We start from the raw sequence: 20,295 nt of genomic DNA, 5'->3' as shown, positions 1-20,295 counted from the left end.
GGGTTGAAAATGATTTGCAAATGATTGTATTCCATTTATATTTACATCTAACACAATTTCCCAACTCATATGGGAACGGGGTTTGTATTAATTATCTGACATTTAGCTGGGGACATCCTACAACTACCACGAGGGGTCCCTGCACCCCACTTTATGTGTTTGTTTAGTTGGCCTTTTCTTTAGCCTACCCCTATACTTGTATTCATTTTGTCTACCTACAGTAAAAAAATAGCTTTTCATAAACTTAACTCACCTTAACGTGTGTTCCTAAATTTATGTTCCACGTCTTCAATGAAGAGAGCAGTTATGAATTTGGTTTTAATAGTAAACAACTAAAAGACATTTGGGGCATTGACATGAGCAATGTAATGTGTCTGTTATGATTTTGCTTACTGGTTTGATGACCCACTTTATCTTGCCTCTGATTGGCCAGCCTGTAGTGTTTCACTCCAACCTTAGCCAATTGTGACTCATCATACGAACGCCAACAAGTCATTTAAGATTTCCTCCCGTATGTATGGTTGTTCTCATTTATCAAGGTCATTGTATTTTCTCCGTATTATTTTTGGGCCTGGATTGGCAGTTTATTTTCTGTCTTCGTAGCTTGTAGCTTTGATATAGGCTACATCGCTACATGAGTCTAAAAATAGCTTAGCCACAGGAATAGCTACTCGTTCAAAAAGTAACCAAGTTACCTCAAAGCTACTGGGAAATGTAGTTAAGCTATGTAGCTTAGCTACATGTAGCTTGTTACTTGCCATCACTGACTATTAGTGGGCGTGTTGTTTGTGATCTACTGAGACTGTGTGTGTGCAATTGTAAATTGGGGCAGACCACCTTACTGTATGTAAATGAGGATTTTGCATTTACTATACGGGGGCATCACCATGGAGACGCTAATTTGCTGCACATTCATGTTATGTGCCTACATGTTGCATTTTGCTATGTTTTCAAACATTCAGGAGACATTCACCACTTTCTATGGGCATTTTAGAAGAAGTCATGCAGTGCATCTAGATTGACACCACTTTTTTTATTTTGACCGCTAAAAGTGCATGGGAGAGAGGCTGCACTACTGTGTTTAAGATACAAAAAATACATAATTCAAAACGATTTTTTTTTTTGCAGTTCAACATGTAAAAATCGTCTCAATCTAGTTGGCCAGCAATGCAAAAAATGGCAGCAATCAATTCTACCTCTAAATCACTTTAAAAGTTCATTCAAAAACTGCCAATAATACTTAATTTACATTCCGTAACCTGTATAATAATCACGCTGGAGCTACATTTTTATTGAAAGAGCAAACAGGGAATAACCCTTTTTCTACCAGTGAAACACATTGGCATGCTCTGGAATTAGCCGTAAAAGCTAGCTATGGCAAAAAATAAGTTAGCTTCTAAGTCAGCACCATCATCGCGTATGAGTTTATAATGCACAACACTGCGACAGGACACCAATCTGTACTGACTGAAAAACATGTGCAATAATATTACAGTATCTGTAAAGTGTTGGCCCACATTTTATATTTTGTTTGTACACTGCTAGCTAGACAGAGTATATATGGAGTAACACACAAGACTCGCTGGGTGTATCATGATCAATATTAAAGTGACTCATTTGTGCATTTGTACCAGCTGGCTGGGGAAGTCATTTTCCAGTTTATTTTGGGTAAGCGCTACATTTATGTCGAAATAGCTTGGCTTCAAGTTCCAAATTTACAGCGTCAAAGTCACGCCAACCTCACTCTCTCGGCTTCAGTCTGATCCAGCGTTTTACCCTCTTCTTCGTCCTGGCTACGAGATGCAGCAGCAGTTCATCCTCCGTTCATTCAGCTCCAGAAATATAAGGTTGTGAATCGTCAATTGTCCAAAAGTTAAAGTTAAAGTGGTCTTTCTTGTCTGTTACCAAGTCTGCCATGATTAGAAGACACACATCTTTGTTTCCAGAAGTAGGAACACACATTTGTGGCCAGAAGTCGGAAGTGCACTGCTACGGAAACAGAAATAAATGCGCTGAGGAAATCAGCTCGCATGTCCTTTTCAAACGTGCTAAATAAAATATACAAAATAGTGCTCCCAAAACGGTGATGAGTGTTAATAAATAACATAGCATGTGATGTGTAATATCTTTGCAATTTCTCCTCCCAGTATTGTGGACGTTTTGATGATAGGCATATATTCTGCATGTTAATGAAGAAAGAGATGCAAAATGGATTTCACGCCTTATTATGATTACTTAACAGACTTAACACTTTGCACACGTTTAGTAGATCAGTTTTGCGTGAGCTATTAAGTTTGTAAGTTTTTAAGTACATGCAAACCTTTAGTAAATTTCACCACTCAGCTGGCTATCTCTCGGTTAGTGGTGTGATTGTTTAGAGGTGAATATTTTCTTAAGGGCTTATATGCTGTGGTGCGGCATCATGGAATGATCCTCCAATCAACCACATCTGAATCTCATTGGGCTGTGTCAAACTTGCAGGCATGACCCTATATGTGTGCCTAAGTTAGTATCTAGGTTTTTTATGTTCTTCCTGGAGGCAGGGTGAAGGCCGTTTTAGTATGTAACAGGCCTTTTTAAGCAGGAGTTCCATGAGTGGACCCCGTCTTAAACAAGTTGAAAAACTTATTCGGGTGTTACCATTTAGTGGTCAATTGTACGGAATATGTACTCAACTGCGATGAGGTGGCGACTTGTCCAGGGTGTACCCCGCCTTCCGCCCGATTGTAGCTGAGATAGGCGCCAGCGCCCCCCGCGACCCCGAAAGGGAATAAGCGGTAGAAAATGGATGGATGTACTCAACTGTGCAATCTACTAATAAAAGTATCAATCAAAGTTCTCAAACTCTATATCGGCCCTCTAGTTTGTGTCTGTGAATGGTTGTGTAACATTGTTTCTCGGTTTCTAGTTCAACATACTGCTGCAAACCTAGGCTGTAGTTAAGACTTTATCATAACTCTTTTCATCCATGCATCAATTGCTACAGGGGAGCTGTTCATGGAGGATGGCCGACTGAAGGAAGCCCAGTTTTGCATAGCAGAGGCCAGCTCACTCTACCCCAACTCACACTCTGTGCTGCTCCAGCGGGGCCGCCTAGGTGAACTCCGAGGTCAAATGGATGAAGCTAAAAGTTTCTACGATGAAGCTCTGGCCATCCATCCTACTGGGGAGCACATACTGGTGTACATGGTGAGCAACCACCAGATGCTTTAAAATCAATAATATAAAATAGAAATAGTACAACCCTCTAACAGTCTCGCAATGGAAAAGTCAAGCACATATTGACTTATATACTGCTGTGTTGACACACACATCATTTATGGATACACTGAGACATACACTGGAGTCCTCAAATGGCTGAGCCCCATCATACTTACCTGGGTACACTGTACACACCAAATAGTATGTCAGCTACATTTTGCTTGTTGTATTGTTTTTTTGGCATAAAAATACACTTAAGAATAGTGGGGTCAGCAGGGGATCGTCTTGCATGTAGACGCGTCGGGGCGCAGAGACGTCACCGACTGACGCGTAAGGAGTGGTCCCCTGGATCCCGACTTCATGTGAAAGACCAGTCCATTGGGAGGTCATCAGGGGATCATTTTGAATGGAGACAAGTCAGCAGCAAAGAGATGTCACCAACTGATGAAAAGAGGCTGACCTACGGTCACCTGATAATGGAGGGCAGAGCAGAAAAAAAGAGACAGCAGATCAACTGGTCTAAAAAAGGGTTTATTTAAAGGCTACAGTATACAAATGATTTTGAAGATGGGACTTAAATGCTTCTACTGAGGTATCATATTTAACCGTTACTGGTAGAGCATTCTAGAGTACTGGAGCCTGAATAGAAAACGCTCTGAAGCCCGCAGACTTTTTTTGGGCTCTGCGAATCACTAATAAGCCAGAGTTTTTTGAACGCAGATTTCTGGCCGGGACATATGGTACAATACAATCAGCAAGATAGGATTAGATTAGATTAGATTAGATTAGATAGTACTTTATTTATTCCGTCAGGAGAGTTCCTTCAGGAAAATTACAATTTTCAGCACAATCCCATTCAAGATCAGACAAACATTACAGGGAGACAGAACAGGATCGCTGACGGGTCTGCCGGTTTCCAGCACCCCTTACAAAAAAGATGACATACAGGTAAACAAGGGGGGGGGGGGAGGAAAAAAATAGAAGATTAAATTAAAATAAAAAATCGGTCTTAGCCTAGGCCCTGGAGTGGGGGTGCAGACTGAGGCCAAGGGAAAAGAACAACTCATAGCCATGGTACACATCCCTCTTCCATGTGTGTAAGAGGGAAACATCAAAGAACACAGAGGACATTAAATACATTAAAGCAGTAGATACAACCAGACACTTCTACATACAGCTATGAATAAAAAGTAAAAGAAACATATCCACTGTGGTGGCCTCTGTGGTGTTCCACGCCATCGTCCGCTGGGGAGGAGGGAGCATGGCCAGAGACAGAAGCAGACCCAACAAAGCAACCAAGACAGCCGACTCCACTCTCGGCCAGTGTCCAGTCCGCATGGATGAGCGAGGATACGTCCAAGGTGACTGAGGTGTCCGACACCCGCTCACCCAGTCAAGACACCGCGGAGCCTCTCTGTCCCAGCGCTCAGTGCTAGCTCCGCAGCCCTGTCCCCTCATCCGCATCTCCTCCAGTCCCTCCAAACAGACTCTGGTGTAGCAGACACCCAACAGCTGGTCTCTATGGCCAAAAGGCTCCCAGGAGGCAGATCCAGAAGTCCACAAAAAAAAAAAAAAAGCACCACAGGGGTCACGAAAGTGCCACCCCTTGTCACATAGTCCCAAAGGGTCCCGGACCAAAATGCAGAAAAATATAATAACACATGAAAACAAGAGGGAAACACAAAAGGATGACACAAGAGCACAGAGCTCCTGCCTACAGCAGCCACTACAGCAGCGCCATCTTGGAAAAAAAAAAAAAAGGATGGCACTACACCAATTAGTAAGTAGTAAAAACTCAAAGTTGCATCTTAAGTGCACAGGAAGCCAGTGCAGGTGAGCCAGTATAGGCGTAATGTGATCAAACTTTCTTGTTCTTTTCAAAAGTCTAGCAGCCGCATTTTGTACCAACTGTAACTTTTTAATGCTAGACAAAGGGAGACCCGAAAATAATATAATACAGTAATGGAGACGAGATGTAACGAATGCATGAATAATGATCTCAGCGTCGGTGGTGGACAAAATAGAACAAATTTTAGCGATATTACGGAGATGAAAAAAGGCTGTTTTAGTAACGCTCTTCATGGGTGACTCAAATGAAAGAGTTGGGTGGAAGGTAATAACGAGATTCTGTTCCAAGTCGGAAAGAGGGGTTAGTGCGTCTGCCTCACAATATGAAGGTCCTGAGTAGTCCTGGGTTCAATCCCGGGCTCTGGATCTTTCTGTGTGGAGTTTGCATGTTCTACCCGTGACTGCGTGGGTTCCCTCCGGGTACTTCGGCTTCCTCCCACTTACAAAGACATGCACCTGGGGATAGGTTGATTGGCAACATTAAATTGGCCCCTAGTGTGTGAATGTAAGTGTGAATGTTGTCCAGGGTGTACCCGGCTTCCCGCCCGATTGAGTCTGAGATAAGCACCAGCGCCCCCCGCGACCCCAAAAGGGAATAAGCGGTAGAAAATGGATGGATGGATGGATGTACCAAGTCGTTGTGTAATAGTTTTTTTGTCAAATGTTAAGGTGGTGTTATTATATACCTGCCGGTGTCGAACTGGACCGATAATCAGCATTTCCGTTTTCTTAGTATTAAGATGCAAAACCTTGCTGTACATCCATTGTTTAATTTCATTTAGACATGCCTCCAGGTGACTACAATCTGGAATGTTGGTCAGCTTTAGGGGCATCTAAAGTGGGGTGTCATCAGCATAACAGTGAAAGCTAACACCGTATTTGCGTATGATGTCACCTAGCGGCACCATGTAGATGCTGAAGAGCTCAGGGCCAAGAATTGAACAAACCCTGTGAAACTCTGCATGCTACCTTAACATACTCTGATGTCACATTGTTTTGGGAGATGCATCGCATCCTGTCAGTAAGATAGGAGTTAAACCAAGAAAAGGTAATGCCTGACATACTAATACGTGTTGTGATACATTCTAATGAAATGTTATGATCGACGGTATCGAAAGCAGCGGCAAGATCTAAAAGCAGCAACATATCCTGTAGATGACATATTGCCTCTATACTTAGTAATAGATCATTATTCACTTTTGCAGGTTCATTCTTAATAAAGTGATTTGCCCTGAAACCAGACTGAGAGGGTTCACAGAGATAGTTAGACGCTAAGTGTTCTTAGCTGCTGTGCAACAATTTTTATAGGATTTTCGAGCTAAAAGGTAGATGGGACATCAGCCAGTAGTTTACCGGGAGGTCAGGATCAACGTTCGGTCTTTTTGGCAGAGGATGAATAACTGCTTTTTTGAATGCTAGGGGAACAGTACCAGAGTTAATAATATTTAACACTGATGGTCCTAATATTACAAACAGCTCCTTGATAAGTTTCCCAGGAAGTGGGTCAAGTAAAGATGTTGTTTGTTTTGTCCCATTTACAAGTCGCGGGAGTTCCTCCAATGTTATTTCTTCAAAAAGAGAGAGATTATTTTGAAGGGCATTATCCGCGTGCATATACTGTATTCGTATCAGTGTTAATAGAACCCAGTTGGAGCTGGGACGTGTTATTTTTAATATCCTTTTTAATGAGTTCAATTTTCTTCGTAAAGAATTTCATAAAGTCATCAACCGAGTGGGTGGAGCTACATGGGGGAGTCGTTTGTTGGGTTAGCCATGCCATTATACTGAACAAGTATTTAGGATCGATTTTATTGAGGTGGATGAGATTGGAGTAGTAATTAGTTTTAGGTAAGGCAACATGCGTTTATAAGTTATTAAACTATCACGGACCTTATCACTCCATAAGTGATGGAAAACCTCAAGTTTAGTTGCACGTCATTTGCGTTCTACTGTAGCTGTCTACATGATAGTTTAAGAGCTTTGATTTCTTCTGTAAACCAAGGAGTACACCTTTTAGGGGCCATTTTTAGCTTTAGCAGTGCTATACTATCAATGGCGTTGCGCAGGGCATCATTAAAGTTGTTAGTGATGTTATCACTAGAGCCCACATCATTTGGGAATGGTGCCATTACCAAAGGCAGTAGACCAGCAAGAGTCACAATTGTGACAGCATTAATGTTGCGGCTCCTTAAGCATTGGTTATTAGTAGTTTGTTGACGATGACTCAGATTCAAATTTTATAGTGATTTTGTAGTGATTGGACATGACATTATTGTACGGGTACATCATCCACTTTTTCTCAGCACTCTTTCACACTCAGTTTATTTGTTCCAACTATTACAAAAACTAAATTATTTTGAGTAGGACAAGTTGAGGACAAGATGTTTGTGTGGGATATTACGGGGTTCACTGTGGCATTTGCTGCTCCAAGCAGCATGAGGGAGGCTTGCAGCATGGACAATGGTATCCTGAAGTAACATTCAAATAAGGCCTTTATAAACTTTTAGGCCCGAGAGTAGGATCGGACATAGAGCATGACATGATGAGAACTGGGTGTTACGTTCCGATTCTCTCAGGACCATCCAAACAAACGTGGATTCCTTTTTTGGATGCTTCAGTCCGCAGACTGGAAGAAGCTGCCACAGAGATGGCTAAGCAGCTTACTCTCCATCATTATTCATAATTTGGAACCACTCCCCTGAGTCAATAAACTTCCACTTTGGCAAATAAACTATATTATTTACATGTTATATTAGGCTAAACATGTTCCACACAGTGGAGTTTGCATGTCCTCCCCGTGACTGCTTGGATTCTCTCCGGGTACTCGGGCTTCCTCCTACTTCCAAAGACATGCACCTGGGGATAGGTTGATTGGCAACATTAAATTGGCTCTAGTGTGTGAATATGAGTGTGAATGTTGTCTGTCTATCTGTGTTGGCCCTGTGATGAGGTGGCGACTTATCCAGGGTGTACCCCGCCTTCCGCCCGATTGTAGCTGAGATAAGCAACAGCGCCCCCCGCGACCCCAAAGGGAATAAGCGATAGAAAATGGATGGAGGGATGGATGTTCCACACAGACGGAGCGCAAACTGGCTCAGGCATGCTAAGCACCAAGCTTACCATTAAGCTAGATGCTAGCTTAAAACAACAGAAAAATAAGTGCTTAGTTAAGTTTAAGAAGTTCAAATGGAAGAGTGTTAGAGCAGAAAGTAACAGTTGTTAACAGTAAATTAACAACTGAATAAGAGATTAGCGAGAGGATCAGTGTTGCCAACTACTCAGTCAGGAAAGTAAGCTATTGAAAGTCATGAAAGTCGTAAGCAGTCGCTCGATAACATCATCACCTTACTGTATGTAAATGAGGATTTTGCATTTACTATACGGGGGCATCACCATGGAGATGCTAATTTACTGCACATTCATGTTATGTGCCTACTTGTTGCATTTTGCTATGTTTTCAAACATTCAGGAGACATTCACCACTTTGTATGGGCATTTTAGAAGAAGTCATGCAGTGCATCTAGATTGACACCACTTTTTTATTTTGACCGCTGAAAGTGCATGGGAGAGAGGCTGCACTACTGTGTTTAAGACACAAATTATACATAGTTCAGACAATTTTTTTTTTTGCAGTTCAACATGTAAAAATCGTCTCAATCTAGCAATCAATTCTACATCTAAATCACTTTAAAAGTGCATTCAAAAACTGCCAATAATACTTAATTTACATTCCCTAACTTGTATAATAACCACGCTGGAGCTACATTTTTATTGTAAGAGCAAACAGGGAAGAACCCTTTTTCTAGCAGTGCAACACATCAAATCATGAAAGTCGTAAGCAGTCGCTCGATGACGTCATCGCCTTATTGTGTCAATGTATTGCAATGGGCACTATAGGAGAGAGGAATAACATCCTGGGAGGGATGAAAAAGTCGCCAAAAGGATTTGGAAAGATTTACTGACAAAGTGTTGGGCTTCTGTGTTGCTATTTAGCAACCACTGCCCGGGCAACATGGGGGGAAAGACTGGTCGGTCTGTAAACCCAAAGAGTTCAGTCAGTATATCATAGATATTAGAGTGATTTGGTCGATATTAATAATTTTTCAAAAAATGTTTTGTTGTTCTTTTTTTTATTTTTAATAAACTCAGGGAACAATTCCCTTGACACGGGAGAACTGAGGATAAAAGCCTAAGGATTTAAATAACTAATAGAAAGTAGTTTTTGTATTTGTTTAGGTATTGTGTATGTCTGACTTTTTTTTATCAAAATTGTATGTCATGAAGCAGAATCAGGAACTTGTTTTTTACAGTATTGATATTGTTACACCATCAGTAGCACTCATCATAATTGCATAAAAAATGTACAGTTAATACATGTGATTAGTATGGTGCAATTTCACTCATGGATGATTTGTATCAGAGTCGGCTGCATAAAACCCTGAGCAGAACAGACTACAGAATCTCAAGCACAAACAAGATTATTGTAAAACTTTCTTTATGAGCTTCTTAGAAATAAAATAAGACTGTTGTGAATGTGTACTGCTGTGGAAATAAACTTTATAACATTTATATTCAAGCGTCTGCTGGTGGATAAATGAGAATCGTTTGAAACCGAAATAGAAACGAGGAGCGGGAATCAGAACCGAAATCATCCAAATTCAAATGATGCCTAACCCTAGTCGAGAGTGAGTTGTAGCCTATCCTACAGTAGGCTATAGCTGACTTTGAGTAAAAGTATTGGTGGTTGCCATACAGAAAAAGAAATACCATTCACACTTACGTCTGCACATTTCAACAATTCGAGTTTTCAACTATGAATATTTTTGGAATGCGGGAGTGCATGCACACGCCACAAAGCGATGTTGCAATAGAGTCAAACCTTCGATTTCGACTGTGAAGTTTACATGCTTAAAAAAGTTAAAGAGTCTAGCCTTTTTAACATCAAGTATAACGTGTGTGCACGTGTGCGTGTGTGTGACTGTGTGTGTGTTTACTAGTCTAGTGTGAAAGTAGCACAGCAGGTAACTGGAAAGAAAATTATGAAATTTTACATTTAGGCCACTAGTGCTGTGCTGCATAACAAGATGTTGCATAACATTTTAACAAAAGAAAAGGGATGCAGAGGAAGCTTTGATGTTATTAACTGCACAATCGCCCCACTAGCCACCCTCCCCCACTACCGACTATCCCTCAGGCATGGTTTCACGTTGTGTATGTGCATGACAATTAAAAGAGTCTTAATAATTAAACCTATTGTTATCTCCGCTGCGTAAAATACTCAGTGAATGTAGGTGTTTTCTGTTCCAACTCCCAATTCTGAGTTTTAGTAGTTTTACATGTCATGACATATTATTACTCTATTGTTCGGATAGTAGTTATAACAAATGTAATTATTATATTTCAATTACACCAAATGTTTTCATAATAAAAGCATCTTCTATAAAACCGATCATTTAATGTGATGTATCATAGTGTCCATATTATGGAAAGTACTTAATTTCAAATTGAGGGAATTTGTTTTTAATGTTAGTATTTGCAAAGTCTTTCTTGGTATTCAAGCCAAAACTTTAATTCCACTTTCTGTTAGCATAAGCATAATATATAAGGTCATGAATGACTACCCAAATGTTATAGAACATTCTTCTATCATAGCTGGATATCAATCTCCTCAAATCAATACCGATTGTTAAAAATAACTAAACATTTACTGAATGAGTGTTTGCTCATGACATCTGTGTATTTCCCAATCAGCTGGCAGCAGCAATGACAGCTGTTCACTGTCATTATGTGTTTTAGTCTAGTGTGCAACTTTACTGTCATAATGTCATATTAAATAAGACGGGCAATTTTGTGTACTACACTTGTCTCTTAATTATCTCTTCATCAAGTGTTTAGTCAGTGTTTCTAAAATAAATCTCTAAAATATTCCAACAAGACCAGAAAAGTCGTAGTCAGTAAACAACAATAATAAATGGCGAAATATCACATGGCTTTAAGACAGCATCAATCTTATTAATTCAAATTATGCACAACAACAAAGTTATTCTTACTTGATTTTGTCATCTAAGAGTTAAATGTCCAATCATAAAATCATTGAGTTATTGACATGTAAACGCAAATAAAAAATAATTCAACATGCAGTTTGTATTAACAGTAAATAGTCAAACAACTTTCCCTAATAGTGACCTTTTGTATGTCTTTGATGGTCGTATTTGATCAGCCTGAGAAATCAGACTAATTTAAAGCATGGAAACATACTGACTCAATTGGAAACACTGATCCCTTCTGCTATGTCTTCTTATTCTCCATTATGTGTGTTAAAAAGCGGTGATGCATACCGCCAGCTACTGTACAGAGTTGTCAAGGCAAGCTACCTTCACTGACAGTCTCATTATAATGTCTTCATGAGTGGAGGCAAAGAGATAGCGGAAAATCAATTGTAGCGGTCTGAATTTATTTAGATGGTGGCTGCCACAACTAAATGAATCTGTGCGAAACATTGTGTTGTATTTAAGAAAATTAAAGAACATGTAGGAGAAAGCAACACACTTGATTCAAAGATTATCTTTGACTCTCTGTCTTAATTGATATTGTAGCGTTGGATGGGTTTTATTAACTGTCTTTGAGTAAAGATGTCAAAAAATGCTGACACGCTGTATGATCATTACCAGCCTTAATGATCATGTTAATTTTGAACACACACACACACACAAGTGAAAGCAATGCGTACTTAGTCAACAGCCCCACAGGTCCCACTGATGGTGGCCGCATAAACAACACCAACACTGTCACAAACATGCACCCCACTGTGAGCCCACACCAAACAAGAACAACAAACACATTTCGGGAGAACATCAGCACTGCAACGCAACATAAACACAACATTACAAATACCCAGAACCCTTTGCAACACCAACTCTTCCGGGACGCTTCACAGCCCCCACCTAGCTGGGTTTGTTGTCCCCAACACCCCATTCGTTCATCACAAATTCCCGTAGGTGCTGAGGTAACCGGCGTCGTCGACGCCCCCCTGTTGCCGGCTGGCTGCTACCACTGTCTGCAGGTAAGTCGGAAGGGGGGCTTATTTCAGCATCCTCATTTCTCCCTGGGGGTATCTCCCTCCCCGGCAGGGTGCTTGAGTCCAAGTGCCCCTGGCTCTGGTCCAATGGCTGGTATGGGGCCAAGCGTTCCCGGTGCAGCACCACCAGTCAGTTCCGAGGTGCCAGTCGTATCCGATAGACCACTTCGGAAAACCTCTGGAGGACCTTGCAGGGGCCCACCCAGTGGCTAATGAGTTATGGGGAGAGTCAATTCCTTCTCACCGGGTTGTAGACCCAGACATGTGCGCCGGGTTCAATGGCCTGGCCTCGACTGCGGAGCTCATATGCTCACTTCTGTTGGAGCCCAGCCTCGATTAAGCTGGCCCGGGCAAACTCGTGGGCCTCCCGCAGCCGCTCCACAAGGTGGTAGAAGTAGTCCAGGCCCGGTGCTCCTCTCACTTCTGGTTCTGGGGTTGGGCCAAAAAACAAATCAACAGGCGTGCGCAGTTCGTGACCAAACATTAATGATGCAGGAGTGCAGTGTGTTGACACCTGAACCGCTGTCCTATAGGCCCAAAAAATGAGTGGGAGATGTAAGTCCCAGTCTCTCTGCCGCTTGTCAGTGAGAATGGCAAGTTTTGTGGCCAAAGTCCTATTAAAATGCTCCACCAACCGGTCGCTCTGGGGATGCAGCGGTGTGGTGTGAGTCTATTTCACACCCAGGCGACGGCACACCTCCTGGAATACCTGGGACTCAAAGTTCCATCCCTGGTCGCTGTGCAGCTCCTCTGGAGCTCTGAATCGACAGAACATCTCTGAAACCAATATCTCTGCAGTTGTCGCAGCGCTCTGGTCGGGAACTGCATACGCTTCTGGCCACTTTGTGAAATAGTTCATGGCCACTAAGATGTAGCGGTTTCCGCTATCAGTGACCGGGAATGGGCCTAGAATGTCCACACCCAATCATTACACAGGGGCCCCCACCTGGAACTGCTGTAAGGGAGCATGGGAGCGGCGCGTGGGACCTTTCTTTGCTGTGCATGCATCACAGCAGTGCACATACATCTCTACGTCACAGCGACAGCCTGGCCAGTAAAAACGCTGCCTCAGTCGGAGCAAGGTCTTGGTCACTCAAAAATGGCCGGTCCCTGGGAAGCCATGCATCACTTCGAGGACCTGAGGCCGCAGCACACGGGGCACCACGAGTTGGAGGGGAACATGTTGTCCTGTCGGGGCTTCCCAGCGACGATACAGCAGGTCGCGAGACAACAGGAGGCTGTCCCACTGGGAGTACAGTGCTTTGGTCTCAGTGTCCAAGTGCACCACTGTGGCCAATTCCGGCCGCCGCTGTGCCTCCACCCAGCTGCGAGCTCTCTCAAGCACTGGGTCTTGCCTTTGATGGTCGATCAATTGTTGGGGGGTGAAGCTGTCCAGGCCGACCGTTATGTAATGTTGCCTGACTGCAGCTACTGACGGGTCTGACATGCACCGCTCCTCCGCCCACCGGCAGAAACGACACGCCTCCTCACGGGGCCGTCTGGACAATGCGTCAGCGTTGCCATGTAGGGGGCCTGGTCGATAAGAAATCCATCCATCCATCCATCCATCTTCTTCCGCTTATCCGAGGTCGGGTCGCGGGGGCAGCAGCCTAAGCAGGGAAGCCCAGACTTCCCTCTCCCCAGCCACTTCGTCTAGCTCTTCCCGGGGGATCCCGAGGCGTTCCCAGGCCAGCCGGGAGACATAGTCTTCCCAACGTGTCCTGGGTCTTCCCCGTGGCCTCCTACCGGTTGGATGTGCCCTAAACACCTCCCTCGGGAGGCGTTCGGGTGGCATCCTGACCAGATGCCCGAACCACCTCATCTGGCTCCTCTCGATGTGGAGGAGCAGCGGCTTTACTTGGAGTTCCTCCCGGATGACAGAGCTTCTCACCCTATCTCTAAGGGAGAGCCCCGCCACACGGCGGGGGAAACTCATTTCGGCCACTTGTACCCGTGATCTTATCCTTTCGGTCATTACCCAAAGCTCATGACCATAGGTGAGGATGGGAACGTAGATCGACCGCTAAATTGAGAGCTTTGCCTTCCGGCTCAGCTCCTTCTTCACCACAACAGATCGGTACAACGTCCGCATTACTGAAGACGCCACACCGATCCGCCTGTCGATCTCACGATCCACTCTTCCCCCACTCGTGAACAAGACTCCTAGGTACTTAAACTCTTCCACTTGGCGAAGGGTCTCCTCCCCAACCCGGAGATGGCACTCCACCCTTTTCCGGGGGAGAACCATGGACTCGGATTTGGAGGTGCTGATTCTCATTCCGGCCGCTTCACAATCGGCTGCGAACCGATCCAGTGAGAGCTGAAGATCCCGGCCAGATGAAGCCAACAGGACCACATCGTCTGCAAAAAGCAGAGACTTAATCCCGCGGCCACCAAACCGGAACCCCTCAATGCCTTGACTGCGCCTAGAAATTCTGTCCATAAAAGTTATGAACAGAATCGGTGACAAAGGGCAACCTTGGCGGAGTCCAACCCTCACTGGAAACGTGTCCGACTTACTGCCAGCAATGCGGACCAAGCTCTGACACTGATCATACAGGGATCGGACTGCCATAATAAGACAGTCCGATACCCCATACTCTCTGAGCACTCCCCACAGGACTTCCCGAGGGACACGGTCGAATGCCTTCTCCAAGTCCACAAAGCACATGTAGACTGGTTGGGCAAACTCCCATGCACTCTCAAGAACCCTGCCGAGAGTATAGAGCTGGTCCACAGTTCCACGACCACGATGAAAACCACACTGTTCCTCCTGAATCCGAGGTTCGACTATCCGGCGTAGCCTCCTCTCCAGTACACCTGAATAAACCTCACCGGGAAGGCTGAGGAGTGTGATCCCACGTTAGTTGGAACACACCCTCCGGTCCCCCTTCTTAAAGAGAGGAACCACCACCCCGGTCTGCCAATCCAGAGGTACCGCCCCCCGATGTCCACGCGATGCTGCAGAGTCTTTTCAACCAAGACAGCCCCACAGCATCCAGAGCCTTAAGGAACTCCGGGCGGATCTCATCCACCCCTGGGCCCTTGCCACCGAGGAGCTTTTTAACTACCTCAGCAACCTCAGCCCCAGAAATAGGAGAGTCCACCACAGATTCCCCAGGCACTGCTTCCTCATAGGAAGACGTGTTGGTGGGATTGAGGAGATCTTCAAAGTATTCCTTCCACCTATCCACAACATCCGCAGTTGAAGTCAGCAGAACACCATCCGCACCATACACGGTGTTGACAGTGCACTGCTTCCCCTTCCTGAGGCGGCGGACGGTGGTCCAGAATCGCTTCGAAGTCATCCGGAAGTCATTTTCCATGGCTTCCCCAAACTCTTCCCATGTCCGCTTGGGATGGTTTCCTGCTGGCTCCGCTGTGAACGGGACTCTCGCTGCTGTGTCTTGGATCCTCTTTGGACTGGACTCTCGCGATTGTGTTGTATCCATTGTGGATTGAACTTTCACAGTATCATGTTAGACCCGCTCGACATCCATTGCTTTCCTCCTCTCTAAGGTTCTCATAGTCATCATTGTCACCAATGTCCCACTGGGTGTGAGTTTTCCTTGCCCTTATGTGGGCCTACCGAGGATGTCGTGGTGGTCTGTGCAGCCCTTTGAGACACTAGTGATTTAGGGCTATATAAGTAAACATTGATTGATTGATTGATTTGCCTCTGTGACCGCTGAAGCTGCACACCGCTTGGCCTGTCGGTACCTGTCCACTGCCTCTGGAGTCCTATGAGCCAAAAGAACCCGATAGGACTCCTTCTTTCAGCTTGACGGCATCCCTCACTGCTGGTGTCCACCAGCGGGTTCTAGGATTACCGCCACGACAAGCACCAACTACCTTGCGGCCACAGCTCCGATCAGCCGCCTCGACAATAGAGGTGCGGAACATGGTCCACTCGGACTCAATGTCCAGTACCTCCCTCGTGACATGTTCAAAGTTCCTCCGGAGGTGAGAATTGAAACTTTCTCTGACAGGAAACTGCCAGACGTTCCCAGCAAACCCTCACAATGCGTTTGGGCCTGCCAGGTCTGTCCGGCATCCTCCCCCACCATCGCAGCCAACTCACCACCAGGTGGTGATCGGTAGAAAGCTCCGCCCCTCTCTTTACCCGAGTGTCCAAAACATGAGGCCGCAAATCCGATGACACAACTACAAAGTCGATCATGGAACTACGGCCTAGGGTGTCCTAGTGCCAAGCGCACATATGGACACCCTTATGTTTGAACATGGTGTTTGTTATGGACAATCCGTGACGAGCACAGAAGTCCAATAACAAAACACCACTGGGGTTCAGATCCAGGCGACCATTCTTCCCAATCACACCTCTCCAGGTTTTACTGTCGTTACCAACATGAGCGTTGAAGTCCCCCAGCAGAACAAGGGAATCACCCGGGGGAGCACTCTCCAGTACTCCCTCGAGTGTACCCAAAAAGGGTGGGTACTCTGAACTGTTGTTTGGTGCGTAAGCACAAACAACAGTCAGGACCCGTCCCCCCACCCGAAGGCGGAGAGAGGCTACCCTTTCGTTCACTGGGTTGAACTCCAACGTGCAGGCTTTAAGCCGGGGGGCAACCAGAATTGCCACCCCAGCCCGTCGCCTCTCACTGCCCGCAACGCCAGAGTGAAAGAGAGTCCAGCCCCTTTCAAGAGAAGTGGTTCCAGAGCCCTTTCTGTGCGTCGAAGTGAGTCCGACTACATCCACCCGGATAAGAAATCGTGAAGTCATATTCCTGCAAGATCTCGGCCCACCTGGCAAGCTGCCCCTCGGGTTCCTTGAAGTTCAGCAACCAGGTGAGGGAGGCGTGATCAGTCTGCAACACAAACCTCTGACCATAAAGGCAGGGATGGAAATGGCGAAGGCCTAGAACAATGGCTAACAATTGCCGACGAGTGACGGAGTAGTTCCGCTCTGGCTTGCTCAACCCCCGACTGTAAAAGGCCACCACCTGCTAGCCGTGATTCCCTTCCTGTGACAGCACAACCCCCACACCGACATCTATGGCATCTGTATCAACCACGAAAGGTCGGCTGGGGTCTGGGTAGGCCAACACTGGGGCTTGGACCAAGGCCTATTGCAGCTGTGTAAAGGCCTTAATGCAGCTGTCAGTCCATTCAAATAACTGTCCCTTGTGTGTGAGCTGGGGCAACGGGCCAGCGATGGTTGAAAAGTCCTTGATGAATCTCTGGTAATAGGAGGCCAGTCCGAGGAAACTCTGCAGCTCTTTAACATCACTTGGCGTTGGCCAGTCACGGACAGTAGCAACGTTGGCTGGATCAGTGGCAACACCTTGCCCACTGACGACATGCCCCAGGAAGGAAACTTCACGCCGAAGTAAGTGGCACTTTTTCGGGTTCAATCGCAGCCCAGCCTGACGAATGGCCTGGAACACATGCTGAAGGTTCTTTAGTGCCCCCATAAATCCTGCAGCATGCACCAGGAGGTCATCCAGGTACACCACACAGCGATCACAGGGGATGGATGCCAGCACTCTCTCCATCAACCGCTCAAACGTGGCAGGTGCGTTGCTCGAATGGCATCACTTTGAACTGCCAGAGTCCTTGACCTATCGTGAATGCTGTCTTTGGTCGAGCTTCGGCAGCCAACTCCACCTGCCAATAGCCGCTGCGGAGATCCAGGGAGCTGAACCAGGAGGAGCCAGTGATGTAGTCCAACACATCATCTATGCTCGGCAACGGGTAGGAATCTTTGCAGGTTACATCGTTGAGACGTCTGTAATCGACGCAAAACTGCCACGAGCCGTCTTTCTTCTTCACCAGAACTGCGGGTGCTGCCCATGGACTGCTGGAGGGCTCGATGACGCCCGCCCGGCGCATCTCCTCAATTTTCTCCTGGGCAGCCACTTGTTTGGCAAGGGGCAGACGACGTGGGTGCAGCCGGATTGGTCGTGCGTCTCCTGTGTCGATGTCGTGGAGTACGAGACTAGTGTGCATGCAGTCTTCATCTTTCGCTGCAAAAATGTAATGGAAGGCATTTAGTAAGCTTTTCAGTCGCTCCTACTGAGTGGTATTCAGGCCTTGACTGCTTCGCTCTAACAGTTCTGCAATAGCTTGCTGAGTCTCTATAGTAGGCGGCCTATTAGTAGAAGGGTTAGGTTGAGATTTCTCCTGGTCCACCGTGAAGGCCGTAGCCGGGGATGGCTCTGTGGGGGCTGTCACTCTGCAGGCGCCGGGCTCATCAGTCCCCTGAAGGGCAATTGTTTCCTCACCAATATGAAGCATGGCCCTACATACATCGACTACGGCTCCCCACATCTCCAACAGGTCAAGTCCAACAATGCAGGGGTCTTGAATGTCAGCCAGCCAGAATGGGTGTTGTCTCTTTTGGTCCGCCACCTTAATGCACACTGTCAGCATGGCGGCCTTGCTTCCTGTGCCGGTTGTAATTCGGGTGTTGGTGATTGTCCAGCCTGGTGGCAAGCTGTGCTGCAAGTGGGGAAGGACACCCGGCCGGATGATGGAGATAGTGGACCCCGTGTCAAACAGGGCTCTGCAGACCGTTCCATCAAGCTCAGATTCCGGGTATAGCCCCGGGCCCTGCCCAGGTGGCCCGGGCCTTGCCCAGGCGGCCCAGGCGCTGTGCGTCACACTCGGGTACAGTGGAAAGCATCCCGGGTGTCAGTTCCCCGAGACTGACACCCCTCTCTAGTTTGACGACACTTCAGCGGCAACATCAATGGGGGCTGGACAGTGTCTTGCAATGTGGCGAGGGACTACGCAGCAGTAACAGTTCACTTTGGTCTGCCTCCTCCGGGAGGAGCGTAGCTGTGGTGTTGCAGTCACTTGGTCGGCTCCCTCTCGTTCTGTCCCGTCACATCCAGCCTGGCAGACTCGCGGAACATCACGGCGGCCATCTGGACACAGGACGTTCTCCACACGTTCGGCTTCAGTCAATGCGGAATAGAGAGAGTGTTTAGCAAACAGTCTGAGGTGTTCTCGAAGTCGTTCAGGCTGTAGACCACGGACAAAAGCTTGCACAGTGAGCTCTTCCTGTAATAATTCTGGAAACGCTAGGTGGCCCCTTCGCACCAGAGGGCGAAAGTCTGCAGCATAAGTTCCGAGACTGTCTCCCAAAAGGCGTCGCCGCTTGTAAAGCTGCTCTCGTGCTTCGTCTGCATGGATTTGTCGCCCGTAACGTCGTTGAAGAGCCTCGCGCATGGTATGCCAATCAGCCAATTCCTCCTCTTGTAAATCGACCAAACACTGTAGGGCTGGGCCTTCCAGGGACAGCGCCGCATGCTCTGCGGTTGCCACATCAGACCAGCCATTTAAACGTGCTGCTAGCTGGACCTGAAGGAGGAAGGATTCAATAGAGCCTTCTCCACTATAGTGAGGAAGCTTTGGTGTGGCGATGCTTGGCCTGTAGTCATCTCGCAGGGAATTTGTGTACACCATCAGCACAGTAGAGGCACTTCTTCGCCTGGTACTCCTTCCCACACGAGGCGCACTTCCTCCATCTGGTTGAACTTCCACTGTTGTCCCATCAGATTGAGCTTCCATTCTTCCTCCAAGTAGATGGGCCTCCAGTCCACTAGGGCGGCGCAAGTTGCTCTCCTTTAACTGGTGATGAGGTAATTGAGCCTCCAATCCACCAGGGCGGCGCCTGTTCCTTTCCTCTTCCTGGTGATGAGGTAGTTGATCTTCATTTGGATGTGCATTCTCCAGGCATTTGATGAGATCCTCAAGTTTCTCTGAGAAAGCCATCCCACTTCAGACACCAATGTAGCGTTGGATGGGTTTCATTAAATGTCTTTACTCAAAGATGTCAAGAAATGCTGACACGCTGTATGATTGTTTCCAGCTTTAATGATCATGTTAATTTTGAACACACACACAAGTGAAAGCAATGCGTACTTAGTCAACAGCCCCTCAGGTCACACTGATGATGGCCGCATAAACAACCCCACCACTGTCACAAACATGCACCCCGCTGTGAACCCACACCAAACAAGAACAACAAACGCATTTCGAGACAACATCACCACTGCAACGCAACATAAACACAACAACACAAATACCCAGAACCCTTTGCAGCACCAACTCTTCCGGGACGCTACAATATGTACGACCCTTTTTTGTTCTCAGTTTGTCTCGCTTACTCATTTCCACTCTGTAAAGATCTTCTCTTGCCCACT

At 46.3% G+C, this 20,295-nt stretch overlaps 1 protein-coding gene across 7 annotated transcripts in view; it reads left to right on the top strand.

Moving 5' to 3' along the window:
* ttc7a (tetratricopeptide repeat domain 7A) overlaps positions 1-20,295 on the top strand; it is a 143,438-nt gene that overhangs the window by 104,777 nt on the left and 18,366 nt on the right. For 6 of the 7 annotated variants that reach the window (XM_061910939.1, XM_061910936.1, XM_061910933.1 and 3 more), the window contains one exon: positions 2,987-3,189. The exons of the other annotated variant lie outside the window; for it this stretch is intronic. In XM_061910939.1, the coding sequence (XP_061766923.1) occupies positions 2,987-3,189 (203 nt within the window). The remainder of the gene's footprint in view (positions 1-2,986; positions 3,190-20,295) is intronic. 7 annotated transcript variants of the gene reach the window in all.

The sequence above is a fragment of the Nerophis ophidion genome, linkage group LG09 (genome assembly GCF_033978795.1).
Source record: "Nerophis ophidion isolate RoL-2023_Sa linkage group LG09, RoL_Noph_v1.0, whole genome shotgun sequence".
Taxonomy (NCBI): domain Eukaryota; kingdom Metazoa; phylum Chordata; class Actinopteri; order Syngnathiformes; family Syngnathidae; genus Nerophis; species Nerophis ophidion.
Note: the sequence above shows the minus strand (reverse complement) of the source record. Positions and strands in the feature narration are given on the sequence as shown.